Here is a 17,397-nt window from a genome sequence, read left to right as displayed (position 1 = left end):
ATTTAAGTTAAATTAATGCCTAAATTCTGTTAAAAATATGCTTCCAAATAGCCCCTTAGTCTTCAAGATTTGATTAAAAATAAATTCTAATTAAATTACTTTAATATCAGTCATTACTTGTCAAATCTCAACGGACATCTCATCTTGTTTGAAGTTTCACTTCTTGTATCGTATGTAGAGCTAAATTCACTTGACTTATGTGGATTAATCCATAATATACCCCATGATTTTGCATGTTAAATTTTTCAAAGAAAAACGGTAATGAGCCGTAGAACACTTATTATTTCTTTAAAATATAGCTTTTATTTTTTTATTTTGTCATCTTTAACTAAGCTCTTACTATTATCTATTATACTGCATCTAACTACGTCTAAGTTCTTAGATCTCGCACTTTTTAACTTTACTATTTGACATTATATATTTTCTTTCCTCATTTGTTTATCACCTACGCTTGTGTACAAATTCTCATAAGTTAATAGTTTCTTTACTGACTATTCTCTTTACAAAGTTTTATGCTTTTGATTCTTCTAGCAACACAGGTTGATTATATCAGTTCTAACCTTTATGAAAAATGTTTCTCACACTCAGGCACAACGGTGAAGTGCGCTCTTGAAAAGGAGTGCCACACTCACATGGGGTTGTGTGGATCATGCTCACACAAGTATTATGACCATCACCCTACGTATAATTATTTATTCATTGGAGTAGAACGATAGTTTTTAATTGTTTTATGTAGAGGTCCATTTATTTAACTTTACCCAACAACCCTTATCAGAGTATTACTTGCCCAATGTATTTATGAGGTTGTATAACACTTTAATAGAAATTAACTTTCTTACACCTCCTTTATGCAAAGCATTTCTACATGCCTAAAATTTAATTTATGAACTCTTGTATTTCATCATTCTAATGCTCTTAGTTTTTTTACTTCCCTTTCTTAATTGTCGTTGTATATTTGGTTTTTACTAATGATTTACTGCCAGGGGCTCTTTTTTATTTGCATAGTTACTGTCGTGTGGACTTATGAGAAGACATGGGGATGCGAGTTCATTGGAAAATGAATCTCAGGATAACCAATATATGTTTGGTTCTGATGAGGTTGTTGGTCCCCAAGTTCCGACACAAGCTCAGTCTATTGTTGAAGGTTCTGCCACAGTGGTTGTATCAGAGTACAAGCCAATTCCGGATATTGATTATTTACAGGTATTTAGATTCTTCTCATTATTTTTGCTTGACTTTTACTCAAATGCTGTTCCATCCTACATATATTGGTTATTTTGAAGCAGCTTGTCTTAATGTGCTGTGATTCTTTTAAATCAGTCGATCCATTTGTGTCATTGTTAGCAAATTTTCAAAATTTAGTTAAAAGTTGATTAGCGTAATTAAAAAAATTAAAATTTTCTTGCATCACATATGCTTTTCTAAGAGAAAAATCCCTCGAGGTATTTCTCATTGGGTTGCCATTATTGGTTATATTCCTAGCAGATATATCTCGAGATAGAAGGGTGATTCTTTGGCAGGTTTGCATCCTTGCTGCTAGTCGTTTGTATTATTCATTGATTTGTAGTCTATGATTTCATTTGATTTTTTTCTCATAACCTGATATCAGGATTAAAGGATTTTTTGTCGTATCATTTTATGGATAATTAGAATGTAGCTCATGTGGATAGAAGATAGCGAAATATTAGATTTTTTTAACTGAATTATTTTACTGGTTCATCTTATTACACTTATCATGAGTCCAAGAAACCAAGCCAGGTACTAATATTATAAAAAACCCGGACTCTAATAAGATTTTCTTTTTTCTGTTGCTTGGTGACTTGGCTTCTTAATGTAACTTATCTTTTTTCAATTTATGCTTCTACTAGTGCATCATTAATGTGAGTGTGCATTGCTAGGTTTCTCCTACTCTGATATCTGTTACTTCAATTTGCAGGAATTATTGGCCATCCAGCAGCAAGGACCTAGAGCAATTGGCTTCTTTGGGACACGGAATATGGGATTCATGCATCAGCAGCTTATTGAGATTCTAAGTTATGCTATGGTGATCACGGTATTATTTAGTACTTCTTGTCTTGTTATTCTCATACGCTTCTGAAATATTATCTAACTTGTGAACAAATTTTGTTACAGAAAAATCATATCTATACTTCTGGAGCATCAGGAACTAATGCGGCTGTTATAAGAGGAGCTCTAAGAGCAGAAAAGCCAGAGCTGCTAACTGTAATACTACCACAGTCTCTCAAGAAGCAACCACCTGAGAGCCAGGAATTGCTGGCGAAGGTAGGCTCTCTTAAGCTCCCCCAAGTATTTAGAAATTAACTTCAAGTCCAAGTTGGGTATTTTAATCATAGTCTGAAATGTTTATGCTATTGGATAGGATTGGCTTTGAGAGATTTAAGAGTTTCAGTTTTAGTACTTTTGAGGAGATTATCTAGAATGCTTGAGGAGATTATCTAGAATGCTATCAATCAGTCCATTTGGTTGTTTGACTTGTTGATTGAAAAGTTCAGTGGATAAATGCTACCGATGCTTTATGCTTTGTTTGGATTCTGCTTTATCTGTTGTGTTTGCTTTTGGAAATGCAAATTTTGCCTCGTTTGGTTTCTACCTTAACAAATTCATACGCCACTCCTCAGTAGTTTAGCATGCTATTGCTCTTGCATTTTGATTGCTAGGTTTCATTTTCATTCCTACTATTTGGAATATATGTAAATATATTTACATCCCTAGTATTGCTGATCTGTTTATACCCTTAAAATTCCCTTCCTATCTAAAACCCCACACAAACCAGCATTGGGAAACATTGTCATACGATGGACGCTCCTTGTTGATTTTATGGCCTTAATCCCAACCTAAGGGGATTATGATGAGAAGCTCCGACAAATGGGGACACACGGTTGTGACGTTATTGCAATATGCTTGCCCTCTTGCTCAATCCAACAATTCCAAGAAGATTAGAACAATAGTATTTTGCAATCAGCAACCGTATGACCTGTAATGATGACATCACAAGTCACATCAAGCTCTCCTCCCTCCCTCAATACAATGACATTGAGAAGATCTTATCTATCCCCTGAGAATTTTTTTGATGAGAAGTGAAAACAGTGATACAACCAATAAGCAATCAAACAAAATAGCAGCTCAGTAACAGCTCTTTCAAATAAAAATCAACAAATTTTAAACAAGTACCATAGTTTTTGCCGATCACTTTTCACATGGCTTTTCAAACAATAGTAGTCATGCTAGATGAATCCTTGGAATGATCAATGTCATCTTGGAAAGGGTTGGATCCTGAATTGTCCATGGTTTACACCATAACCATATTAATACTCAATGAAAAGATGAGGACAAAAATAACAGCAAGAGGAGAATTTATGGTAAGTTGCTTTGAGATTTTACCAGGATTTATTGATTATAAGAATTGTATAAAATTGTGTGATTGCATAGCCCTGTGCTCTTCTCTTCCGACAACCTTCATTTATAGGTTTTGACCTGGGTTTGAACGAGGATCAACTATAAATTATGTTTCATGAATAATAGAAGTTTCTTTTAAAACCGATCGAGTACTTGCTGTAAAATAGATATAACCCAATTATATACTTAGACTTATAGAAGTCATTGTTCCAAGTCAACAATTTTGACTAGTAGTTCTAAGTCAGTCTGCTTTGACGAGTAGTTCAAGAACTTCAATGACTATGCTTAAGCTTGGTTGGGCTGACGAGTTCACCGAGCTTGATGAGTTCACTAAGGGTTAGCTAGTAGGTTAGGTTAAGTAAATAGCCACCTGTGCTAACTTGAGTGCTCCAATGTTAGCTGTGTGAGTTCATGCTGTTGAAGTTGCAGGATATTTGGGTGTACATTTATTTTTCTGATTTTCATGTAATTTTCAAAGGTAATTATGAAAATATTAAGATAATGAAAATAATAAAAATTATATTTTCTTAATTTATAGCAATATTATGTTTTTGACACTTTCCTTTGGAGAGAATTTTTACTTGCCGAATTCGTTGCTTCCTCAAAAGACAAATGGGTAGAATATTTTTATATTTTCAAACATATTTGTATTTAGTATTATTGATAGCTATTAAGATTTGGTCTGCATTAATGTTTGTGGTAATTTGATTCTATTATCATTTTGTCAGTTTCAACACAATCAGTGCCTTATAAATAAACATCCCCCGCCTTAGTGAAAGGTTTATATTCTTTTGATCTCCTTCTTGCTTTAAGCTCTACAACTCTGCGTCAAAATGATTATTCCAAAGGATAAAATTAAAATTTTGAAGAACGCTATTGTTGCTAGCATTTTTAAGCGGTATAAAAAAGATAGAATGTAACTTAAACTTGTTGAGGCGACTAAGAAGAAAGATGATGTCGTCTAGGATAAAATAGCTAATTCTCTTGGGGAACCTGCAGTAGATCTTCCTTTTTAGCCAATTGGTGATTCTTTTTTGTTGAAAGGTGTCTCCAAAATTGTTGATGATCTTCTTACACAAGTAATCATAAGAACTCGCTAAATTGTATCATAATTATCGGTTTTAGTAATTTGTGTATTTTTGGAGATGACTTTGGTGATCTCAATTTGTTTAGCAGAGCAAATTACTTCAATAACCATGGAGGCTGCTATTGAGAAAAAGTAATGGTACTCCATCTTTTGCTAAAACGATGTTGAATCAGAGAATTTTTCTTTACATTTCCCAAATTTTAATGCCGTAATATCAGTGAGCATTTTGGTGAAGATTAATGCTAAAGCAACTCGAGAGCTCCAGTTGGTCTTGCATCGACTTTTGACAGTACACCTCATAAATGCCTTGAAGAAGATTTATAAGTTGCTCCAAGAATGCAAGAGCTCTCACTTATCTAAAGTTATGATTGCACGGGCAATGGGGTTTCAAATGATCTGTGTTGGATAATTCATGTTTATTTAGAGCTCCACATGCTTCTTGAGTTCCTGGATACATTATTGAGAATGAATTATGTTGCTATGAAGACTTAATTTAGACAGCTTGGTGTTTTCTCAATGCCTAGAGTTGGTTGAACTAATACATGTCTATGAAATTGCCCCTGCTCAAATTATGCTGAAATCATTTAGCATTTTTTCTTTTATTATCCACCTCTCAGAGAAAAAATTTTACGGAACATCATTTTTTTCCCTACTTTTCACCATTAAGGTCTGCAAGGATGGATGTGTATGTTTCACATCCAATAATATCATGTTGTCCGGGTTAGAAAATTAACATAAAAAATTGGGATCAAAAGTATTATTTTGTTGAGTGTATTAAGCAGTGGCTGGTTATGATGAAGTTGGCCTTATTCCTGAATGAGAGTTTCAGCTTATCGGACTTAAAGGAAGGAAACTTTGGAAACTTTATGTAATTAAATAAAATTTAATTTACTTCAATTTTCTTTCTTATCTTGACTCAAAAATCATTAAGAAATATTTCTCTTGCGCTGATGTGAGTGCTCTATTTGGCCTTTTTAGCTGTTTTTATTTGCCAACTCATTTTTTAAATTATATATATATTTTTTAAATATGAGATTCTTGGAAGGAGATGCTACAAAAAGAATAGTAAAAGAGGAGATCGCCCATATAATAACTTTGAAGAATTCATCTTTAGTTATGAAGATTAGGATTCTAATGCTGTGACTATTTCTACTTCTCGCTGTGTTGAAGTTGTACGCGAGCAACAGTAGCTAGTATAGCATGGGGAAGTGAGTTCATGCCTTAAATCTCCAATTCAAGTATAGACTTCGCATATTCCTTCTGCAGTTTCTGATGTCAAAACTTCAAGCATCATTCTAACTCCTGCGGTTTCTCCTGTGATGACTACAGCTCCTGTGACTTCAGCCTTGAGATATATTTTTGTTCCTATTTTTGCCACTGAAGTTGTTGGGCTGAGCACTACTCGTCCCGCTGATAGGTTACAGTTAGGATTTTCTTATCTGCTCAAATTGATTGACAATCTTTGGTGGTTGAAGTAATGGGGCAACAGGGAAGAGGGGCAGCCATAATGCTGGTAGGCATAAGCCGTTGTTTGTGAAGATGGGTTTAGGATTGTGAAAGCCAAAATTACCAAAGCGCAATGAGATGCACATGAATTTATTTTTGCTTCAAAGTGCAAAACATAGAGTTATGCGATACTTTGTTAGGTTATATGAAATACGAAACCCTAAATGCTATTAAATTAGTAATAGATTATATGAAACTAATAATTTAAATGCATTCATAAATAATTATAAAACTCAAAATATAACTTAAAAAATTCATACAAAGTAGAAAAAATTGTGGTTCAATACTTAAACTTAAAGGCAAACATTAAATGTGAACTTGCAAATTTAAATTGACAAAATATTTATGATAATTTAGTGTAATAAGTAAAAGCTAAAACATTGGAAAAAAAATTATAGCTCAACAAAATCTAAATTTTAAAGCATAAATAAACTAATGAAGTCTCAAATTTCATACAATAAGCTAAAGTAAATCAATTGTCATCTATTACATTCACATAATTTCTTTCACCTTCAGGTAGAATTTCTTCACCTTCAAATTTTCTTCTTCTTCTTCTTGTGAATAAATTTCATCTTCTCTTGATGACACAGGAGAAGTAGATACATGTCTAGGTGAACTCATCATCATTGAGATGAACCCCTTCTTTTTTGCCCAATAAAATCTTACAGGCCATCTTTAATCAACTTCTTCCAAAGTTTCTTTAATTTATCTCGAAGTTTGATCTTCATCACTAAATTATTGCTTAGTAGCATTCTCCATTTCTCCAGCAATTTATCACAACTTTCATCAATTGAATTCAAACTAATTTGATCGATAGTATCTCTTAAATTGAATCTTCTCTTTAGTAAAATATTAAAGAGCATTTGATCTAGTCAAATTTTCTTATTTGTATGAATCTATAAAAAAATAATAAAATGAATTTATAAAATATATAAGTTATTTAAGATGTTTAAAATTTATGAATTATTAACCTACTCGAAGGCACTCCAATTTCTGTCACAACTAGGAACACCAAAGGTCAATCCTAATATTTTGATAGTTAGTTTTTGTAAAGTTGGAGTTAATGCATCATAAATATCCCATCAATCTACTGTTATAATTATAATCTTATATTTAAAAAATGTTTAATTAATAATGAAGATAAAATTGAAATTTTAATTAATCATACCTTGAGCTTTCTTTTCTCTTTTAAGGATAACATACTAAGTTGCAAAAAGACCTCTAGTAGGATTTTAAATAAAAACTTCTTAATCTATATCATTCTTTCATTTGTCTCTTCCTTTAACTTGTTAATGATTACATATATGTCTTTCATCAAGTGTGCATTTGATTGTATCTTAGACTTGTTCTTAAAAAAAATTCGGATTAAGATAATATCCAATTTGATTCAATGGTTGTCAGAGTTTTCACTTTCATATGCTATCAATTAATATGAAAGATTCATACTTCTTTTTTCTTCTCTAAATACACCATTGATTGCATCATTATATTTGTCCATAAATGTAACCCATTACTTGTCACTTGTCGCCGTCTACTAATCCAAACATATTCACTGTTGAACTCATAACTTTCATAATATAAAAAACTTCATTTTAAAAGCTAGATTTAAAGATGATCTCCTTCACATTTTTTTCTTTATAATCAATAATAAATCTAGACTTATTTCAATCTTTTGAGACAAACATACGCCTTAATTTTTTTTTTAATAAATATTGATAATAGTGAGAAATGAAATTACAGAATGAATGATGCCTGGTCTCATCAATTCCGCACTAGTATAATTTCTCATCATTTTAAAAACAAGTCCATGATTATATATGTATCCAATTAACTCTAACCTTTTTTGATAGTATTTTTCACCTAAGTTATCTTTTCAACATTCTCTAACATAAGATCAACACAATGTCTTGCACATAGTGTTCAATACATGTGCATTTTTTTCCATTAGCATTTGACCTACATAAACAAGAAAATATATTGAGATTTTATTAATTTAAATAAAAATAATATATATGAATTTAATAGTAAATAAAATAAATTACAGATTTGCAAGAACATATATAGAGTGATTATCTGTAATCACTTGAAGAACATTTTCTCCAATTTTTTCTGTTTGTGCATATAAGCATTCAAAGAGTTTGACTGCAGTTTCTGAATATTATGCATCTATAAACTCTAAGAATATAGTGCCTGAAGTTGAATTAACCAAAAAATTACTTATGGATCGTTCTGTATTATCAGTCCATCCATTAAACATAAGAGCGCACCACTTATCTTCATAATTTTTTTTTGGTGATACTCTCATATCATTCATACATAGTTGACTATAATTCTTTTTCAAGTAAATGAATTGCGATGAACTAGTGATTGACAACAATTTGTGATAGTGGTTAAGTTGTATTAGACCCGTCTTCATCAAAGCATATCGCTTGAAGTAATCTTTGTTTTGTATGACCTCTATAAGCTTAGCCCTTGAAACATGTAACAACATATTAGTCAAATTATGATGCATTGATATCGACAACTTATATCTTCTTCTCCCATCATTTTTTGCTTTAATGTTGAGCTCGCCTATCTTGATTGAAATGTTGTTGTGGGTGAGATTGTGAACAATCTTTACTCTCTGGAAAATTGTCAAAATTTTCCTAACTGTTGAAAGCTTTTTAGTCGACTTAAAGCCAATATAACTATCTCACTATTTTACTTTGCATTACGATGACTATTAGAAAGTTCCAATAACTTGACCAATGTTCTCTGTTGCTATAAAGGTCCTTGTCTCAGATAGTAAGGGCAGTTTGAGTTATAGTCGGTTCCGAATTTTTCACTTCTAACATTTCTTTCGGGAACCTTGTGATGAATTCCATAGTGACTTGCCTAGTTTCTACATTATCCTCAATATGGTTTGTGAATTCGTCAATAGCCACTGGACAATTAGGTGAGTCTTTTGAACTCAATGAATGATGTATTCATTCTGAGTGGTTAATAGACCCGCCTACGGTTGGCTTTTCAAAATTGAAAAAAATAACCTTTTTTTTGGATGTTAAAAATACTTTATCAATACCTCGGAAATTATCAAAATTTCCCTATGTTTTCAAAAATACTTGGTCAACTTGAAGTTAATGCAACCATCTCACTATTATACTCTGCACTGCAATTACTGTTGGCATGTTCCGGCAAGCTAAAATTCTCAGTTGTTGTAATCCAATTGCAAAACAAAAAGCACCTTCTCCGGGCCCCAGGGTAATGGCAGCTCAATAGACAGTTGGCTGCACTTCTTTCACTACCAGCATCTCTTCCATCTCTTCTTGAGCAAGTATTGATGAAGTTCCTCAACAACTTTTCTTGTTTTGTGATTTCTTCAATGATCATTATGTGCTGACAAATGAGAGAAATATCCTTTTGAACATAATGAATGATGTAATCCTCCAGAGTTTCAGGCAGGAAACCCACTTGAGACTGACTTCTTGGAATTAGTGGAAAACAACATGCATTTCAAAGCATTCTTCATGCCGAGTAAAGAAAAATAGGCGACATGATTTGTCATGTTAAATTTTTGTAAAGACCAAGTTGTGAAACCTGAAACTTTGCAGTACAATTAGCTTGTGATGTCCTTAGAAAAGGTGTTTTTCAGTTGTGGCTTCCTCTTTGCAGCATATTTGCTCGCTTTGAAAGGCAAGAGATACGAGTCTTCTTTGTTAGTATTTGGGTAGGACATCTCATAATTTGTTGGAGTTGAGGGAAAAGCTCTTGCAGTAAAATGTCTCCTGATGGTTAAATTAGATGGCTTCTCTGGGAGCTATACCCTGGAAGTTCTTGAAATCTGCTCCAGAAACCTTTGGGTGATCTTCCCGATCTATTTTCCATCCCTGCTAGCTGTCATGAAGTAACAGTCTTAGTGCTCCATGCTTTGCTAAAGTCTCTCTGATCCATTCTTCTCTAATCTTTTTTTAGGGTTTATGTTATAAACATAAACCAATGTTCTTGCCTAATTTCTTGCCCTTTCTACACTAAAGATTTGGAATTAAACCAAGCTTTGAGTTATAAATATAAACAAATGTTCTTGCCCCTTCTAGTTCTTGGCATAGAGTAAGATCTTCAGGCATTTAAATAGAATTGATTAATTGCAAGAATTCCTAGTAGTACTTTTGCTTGGAAGACGGATAAACTAATAAATTAATTAGTTGATTAAAACAATGAATGCACAATTAGTATTATAACTAATAAATTAATTAATTAAATAAGAAAGCAAAATTCCTAATATTATTTTTTTACTTGGAAGATGTATAAACTATCTTTCTTGAAAAGTTGATTTTTCAGTCTTCATAAAATTGTATATTTCTTGCTTTTTATTTTCTCGAATGTTTATTGGTCGACCATTAAAGGGTTGGTGTAGCTCCGGTGGAAGACAAGATTAGAGAGAGTCATCTTTGATGGTTTGGTCACATTAAACGCCAACCATCTGATGATCTGGTTAGGAGAGTAGATATCTTAGATTCGACTTATGTTAAGAACAGTTCGGAGAGTAGATATCTTAGATTCGACTTATGTTAAGAAAGGTAGAGGTAAAAAGACTTAGGCATGTTTTATAAAAAATAATCTTAATTTATTAGAATTAAATGAAAATATGACGCTCAGTAGGACACAATGGAGAAAAAACATTCATGTAGCCAATCCCACCTGGCGGGATAAAGGCTTGTTTTTTTTATTAATTGCAAGAATTGTATACATGTGATCGTGTAGTCCTAGCTTTCCCTTATTTATAGATTTGGACAAGGAATTGAGCGCTATAGGATGTGCTACAAATTGAGATACATGAATAATAAAAAGTACACAAGAAGAAAAGACCTCACAAAAATGAGGTCAACAATGAATAATAAAAAGTACACAGTGAGAATTATTTTAACTCATTGTAATATACATGAGGTGTATAACCTGACTATATTATGGCCGACTTAATTTGAAGATGTCGTCCCAAGTCCTCAGCTTTAACGAATAGTTAGCCAGCTTGAATGTACTTAAGTTTGGTTGGTTTGACGAGTTCAGTTTGAGTTTAGCGAATTCACCATGAGCAAATTCATCAACTTGAGAGAGTTGGGCGAGCTCATACTGTTGAATTTTCATGATATTTGCGTGTTTGTTAGGGTTGACTTTATTAAATTGCTTATTTGTCATGTTTGAAAATTTTTATGACTGCGTGAACAAAAGCTTTTTAGATATCAAGCATAAGTGTTCTATTCTAAGCTGGTTCGGTTTTTTTTTGTTTTTTAAGATTCGGCGGAGTAAAACTATTTGTAGCTTTTAAGTGTGCTATTCCTTGTGAGTACTTTTTAAATAGCTTATTTGACAAGGCCTGTGGTAACATAAGTTTTTCTTACGGCAGCTGCCATTTATTTTAACTACACGCATTTAATTGCTATTGTGTGAAGGTGCATCTAAATTTTGACATCTGAGCGCATTTTGTTTTTTTTCCTTAGGTCAAATACTGTTTGAAAAGCTCCAAAGTGATCATCTGCTGTAACTCTTATTTTAACCACATGCATTTAACAGCTATTTTGCATGATGACAGTTAACCTTTTAGCATTGTCTTAGTGCTTTCTGTTTTTCTTTTCCTAGGTCAAAAACTTGATTGAAAAGCCACAGAACGATCATCTGCCATTACTCGAAGCTAGCAGGTTAGTCTGTTTATATTTATCGCTATTGATTGATTTGATCTAATAATTTTTGGTGAGATTGTGGATGCATTGTGTAAGTCAGTCTTATTGAAGTTTCGTTACTCCTGACTGTAATGAACCAATTAGAGACTTTTTGATTTGCCTGGTATTAACATCTGTTTTACAATGACAAGAACATTGGTTTACCATAATTTTATATTTATCCCTATGCTGACTTCTTAAAACTTGATTAGGCGGCCTGCTCGATGGATTCTATCTTTTATCGGTAATTTTTTTTAACAATCCATATTTGGAAAAATAATGAGCTGCCAATCCATTATCACGCAAGCTTTGGGGTATGGAGTGAATTAGTATTAGAACCTATCTCTATTTTGTTTGAAAGAAAAATACTTTCCTTAATTTTATGTACATTGACTGTTTGATGAACTTAACTCACTTAAATTATAGAACAAAGATTATAAATAAATAGAGAAAATGACAAAAATGGTCCTTTGACCATTTGCATGGGACCAAATAGCCTCAGATTTTCTAAAAGGCTGATTTAATCTCAAGACTATTTAAATAATAACATAAATGGTCTTCCAACAGGGTATTTTAGTCCTTTCTTGTAGAGTTTGGGGACTATTTTAATCTCTATCTGAATATTCTGGGAGCTAATTTGGCCTTTTGCATGATTTGAGATCATCTTAGCCCTTTGCAAGTAGTCAGGGGGGTCATTTTGATTATTTTATCTAATTGAGTACATGAATAAGTCTGAAGAATCATTTTTACATTTGAAATGAGGAAGGATCTAAAAAAAAAGGTTTTTGGTTTATAGCTGGCTTAAAATTTCTCCTAAAAGGTGAATAACATCAATGACCGTTAATTCACTTGAGGCCTTTCAACTTGCCTTTGGATTTGAACTACCACCAATAAGTTTGCACCTACAAGAATTTGTTCATATGCTTGAAGCATGCCTTTGTTAAAATAATCATACTCAAATTCTTGCTTTTGAACTAAGTAGCACAACTATTAGCAAAACTTTGAAGTGAAAATATTTAGCTGCTACTTTGGCTTCAACATATATGCTAAAGTTTGTTTTAAATGTCATATAGGGATTCAGTGAAGAAGTAAATCAATTACATGAATTCAATGAAGAAATAAATGATTCTGAAAATGTTTTGATTATGAACTCTTTCAATGTTAAAATTGCTAAGCATGCTATTGAGCACATTAATTTGAAAACTAAACTATTTAAATAACTCAGAGATACTTGCTACCTATTATAATAGAACTGAAGGTAATTCTTATTGATGCAAAGAGTGGTATAAATATCCATTACAAGATCTACTAGTTAAGAAATAAATAAAAACATAATAAAGGAAAAAAGAAAGTAAATAAAAGTAAATCAAAGCAATTAATACAGAAATATGCATATTAGTATTCTAATACTCCCCCTCAAGTTAAAGTATAGATGTCAGTTATGTTCAACTTGGATTTGAAATCATCGAACAGTGGCCAAGGAAGGTTCTTTGTGAGAATATTTGCCAACTGACCACTGGATAAATACAAATTTTTCTGAACTCCAGCTTTTCCTTAATGAAGTAACAATCAATCTCAACATGCTTCGTGCGATAATGATGGATCGGGTTGTGAGCAATGCTAATGACAACGTTGTTATCACAAAAAAACTGTAAGGGAGCGGAGACTGTCATACGTTGTTTGTGCAGCATGATGCGTAACCAGAGAGACTCACAAATTCCCAGGGATATGGATTAAAATTTGTCTTCTACATTGCTTCGAGCAACTACAAATTGCTTCTTGCTTTTACATGTGACCTGGTTTCCCCACAAAATTGAGCAGTACACCGAGATAGATTGCCGATCATAGACGGACCCAACCCAATCTACGTCTGTGTAAACTGTAATAGAACATGAGGTGTGATGGGAAAAAAACTAACCTGAGCTTAGCGTGTCTTTTAAATAGTGGACTTGGTGGTTGGCTCATAAGGATCATGAATGAATTGACTGATTATCCCAACTGCGCATCATATGTCGGGATATGTATGGGCAATGTAGATGAGTTTCCCAACCAGATGTTGGTAGTGAGTTTTGTTTAAAGGGATAAAATTGGGAATATTAAATTTTTTATTGGGATCCATCGGGACAATCACTGGTTTGCACAGGAGAAAATTGTTCTCTGTTAAAAGGTTAATCACATATCTTCGCTAAGATTGACAAGTACCCTGAGATGAACGAGGAACTTCTATGCCTAAGAAGTACCAGAGAGATTCCTAACAAGAGTGCCTTTCAGAAACTCCAATGCTGGCAGATAATTACCTGTGAGAATAATATCGTCAAGATAGACACTACTGAAACTCCAATGCTGGCAGATAATTACCTGTGAGAACAATATCGTCAAGATAGACACTACTTGACCGCTGGAGGAATGCTAGAAGAAGAGTGTGGTCCGATTGGGCCTGAGTGAATTGTTGGCCTACCACCACCTTTGTGAATTTTCCAAACTATGATCATGGTGATTGCTTCAATCCATAGAGGGATTTTCGCAGTCTACATACTTGCCCCTAAGAGACAGTGAAATCAAAGCATGGAGGAATAATCATGTCTACTTCCTCTTTAAGCTCCCCATTTAGGAACACATTCTTGACATCAAGCTAGAATAAGGGCCAATCCGGATTCACTGCAACAAATAAGAGTACCCAAATGGTGTTTAATTTAGAAACTAGAGCAAATATCTTCTCATAGTTAACTCCGTAGGTCTGTGGGTACCCTTTGACGACCAATTGTGCCTTGATGCGTTCAAAGGATCTATCAGATTAAACCTTGATGCTAAAAATCCATAAGCATTCCACTGTTTTCTTGCCTCAAGGAAGATCAACAATGTCCTAAGTGTGATTTTGTTGAAGGGCATTCATCTCCTCCATAACAACTTTCCAAGCTGGGTTGGTGTGGCATCCTCAATGGTAGATTGAAGCTGAGGATTGGTCGGGGTTATAACATATGCTGTATAGGTCGGTGATAATCAATGAAGAGAGACATAGTTTTCCATGGAATAGAGAAAGCCTTTTTGATTGCTTACCTTACTAAAGAAACTGACTTTGAGTAGGAGTAGTGCTTAGGATATCGTCTGGAGGGGATTCACGGTCCATTAAGTGGTTTGCAAGCTCCAGAGTAGGTGCATCAAAATGAGTGCGTCGAGTGTAGACACGGAGAGTAGGAGGATGTGTTGATGGGACCAAAGGGACAGAGGGCTTCTTGGTGGTAGAAGTGGGTGGAACCAAAGGAACAGAGGGTGGGGGGGAATCCATAAGGGTAGAGTAAGGAATAATGTCTAAAAACTTTAGCTTTCCCTCGTTGGAGGTTGAGTTAGAAAAGTAGGGAACACTTTTAAAAAAGGAGACATCAACACTCACATATGCATTGTTGGTGGTAGGGTCATGGAACCAAGTATCCGAGGAAAACACATTTTATGGATCTGAGATTAAGTTGACTGCAAGTTTGCGCCGCGTTCTGAACAAAGGCCGTGCATCCAAAAGTTTTGGGATCTTAAGTGGAGAAAACCCGATTGTTAAGAAAGCACGATCTTAAAGTGGCTAACATGGTACGAAAGTTGTGAATTTTTTAAATAAGTGACGGTAAGAATGACATCATTCAGGAAACGTTTTGAGACATTATAGTGAAACATAATGGTGCGAGTAACGTCAATGAGATGTCAGTTTTTTCTTTCTGTTATCCCATTTTGTTGAGTGTCGGTACACGAACTATGATGGATGATGCTCTTATTAAGAATTCTCCTAATATAGAGTTAAAAAATTTATGACCATTATCAGTTCGAAGGGCTTGAATGAGTTTTGAATTGGGTTAAAATAAATATGTGAAATTTTTTTAAAGTGAGAGCAGCTTCAAATTTATCTTTTGAAGTATGGACCCACTTTGTCCGAGTATGACCATCAATCAAAATAAGAAACTACCGTTTTTTGGTGTGGCTAGAAGTGCGAGAGGGTCCCCATAGAGAAATGAGCGAAATGTGTGTACTTGTGGGATGATAAGAAACACAAAGATGTTTAGGTAATTGATAAGTTTCACATTTAAAATTAGAAGGATTTTTATTAGCAACCATCAATAGATGCAATTGTTTTCGATACTGGAAACTAGGATGACCCAAACGACAGTGTAACAACATAATAGGGCATTTAGTGGACCTAGATAAATTTCAACTACTGGGTGTAGTGTCCTCTTTCTTCGTGTTTTTTTCTTGGAAGAAGTAGAACCTGCCCACATGCTTAGCAGTTCTAATCATCCTCCCCAAACAACGATCTTGCAAGACTGACATCAAAAGAAAAATGAGCAACACAAGCAATGTAATATGTCAACTTACTGACAAATAAAATGTTACACTTCAACATAAGTACATGTAACACATATTCCAGAGTTTTGACCTGTTGTTAATATAAGAAATCTTTTACAAGCAATGGAATTTTGGGATCCGTCAACAATTTTGACATTATCTTTCCCTGAGCAAAGGATATATGTCGAGATGGCTTGAGAGCTTCTAGTCATGTGGCCTGTGACACCTGAATCAATGATCCATGGACTAGAATGGGCAAAAGAAGTGAGTTCCATATGATTGGTTCCTTGACGAACGTGGGAGTTCGACGACTAGCTTGATTAAGTGCTCCATTTGGCTTTTAAGAGAATTGAAGGATTCTAATACTGTATTGGATTTAGAAGTTGTAGCGAGACCCTTGACAACAGAAGATTTGACCAAAGGTTTAGATGTAAGTTTCTCGTGGAGCTTCCAACATTTATCGCGAGTGTGATTGGGCTTGTGACAGTAATCACATATGGTGTGGCCAGCCTGGGGTTGCTCGCTATTAGAGACCAAGGTGGATATTTCGACAGATGGAGTAGACGCACCAAGCATGACAACTTTCTTGCTTTCTTTGCGACGAATATCGATGAAAGCAACACGGGTGGAAGAGAATCTCGGTCAAAGATACCACCCCGAACTTTGTCAAGATCTTTGTCGAGGCTTGCCAAAAATTAGAGCATGCGGTCCTTTTCGACAATTTTCTAGAAGAGAGATAGGTCAGTCGGAGATTTTCAATTGTACTCATAATTCATGTCGCATTCCATTATAATGCAACTAGATCATTATTGTACTAGCTCACGGTCTTCGATCCATGTTTTGCCTCACGAATTTTCTTAGATATCTCATAGATTTGGCTGGAATTCTCTACATCTGAGTAGGTATTACAGACTATCGTCCAGAGTGCACTAGCAGAAGGAACATATATGATTGGCCAATAGAAGTCTTCATGGAGGTGATTAGCCACGACCTGACCATGGAATTCTCTGGGTCAGTCTTTGGAGGTTCACGAATCACAATAGTGAGATGACGAAATTTCTTACACCTTTTGATGAACAAGGACATAGATTGAGACCATTGGAGAAAGTTACTACCATTTTGTTTATGGGTTAAAACCAAGAAGTTCCTGTTGTTTTTCTGTCTTCCAGTCTGCAGAGAAATAAATGTTAGAATTGATCCTTCGGTGGAATCAAAAATATTTTCTGATAACAGTTCAGTGCTAGAGGAGTTGTTGTGACTTCGATTGAGCCAAATGAGATGTTAGGTTGTCGAGACATCTAAGACGACTTTCTCTAATTTTGTCCGCCACAAGAGCTACACCAACCCTATCACAGATATATTCATTTG

The 17,397-nt window shown here is 34.2% G+C and overlaps 1 protein-coding gene across 1 annotated transcript in view; it reads left to right on the top strand.

Annotated features, from left to right (window-relative positions):
- The first annotated feature begins 584 nt into the window (after nt 1–584).
- The window catches only part of LOC110018727, a 26,992-nt gene continuing 10,179 nt past the window's right edge, over nt 585–17,397 (top strand). Inside the window, exons 1-5 of the mRNA XM_020716139.1 lie at nt 585–661; nt 984–1,203; nt 1,937–2,053; nt 2,134–2,283; nt 11,624–11,682. Of these exons, the coding sequence (XP_020571798.1) occupies nt 1,024–1,203; nt 1,937–2,053; nt 2,134–2,283; nt 11,624–11,682 (506 nt within the window). The 5' untranslated portion in view covers nt 585–661; nt 984–1,023. The remainder of the gene's footprint in view (nt 662–983; nt 1,204–1,936; nt 2,054–2,133; nt 2,284–11,623; nt 11,683–17,397) is intronic.

Source organism: Phalaenopsis equestris, unplaced genomic scaffold (genome assembly GCF_001263595.1).
Source record: "Phalaenopsis equestris unplaced genomic scaffold, ASM126359v1 Scaffold000032, whole genome shotgun sequence".
NCBI classification, from domain to species: domain Eukaryota; kingdom Viridiplantae; phylum Streptophyta; class Magnoliopsida; order Asparagales; family Orchidaceae; genus Phalaenopsis; species Phalaenopsis equestris.
This window is presented reverse-complemented; position numbering and strand designations above follow the sequence as displayed.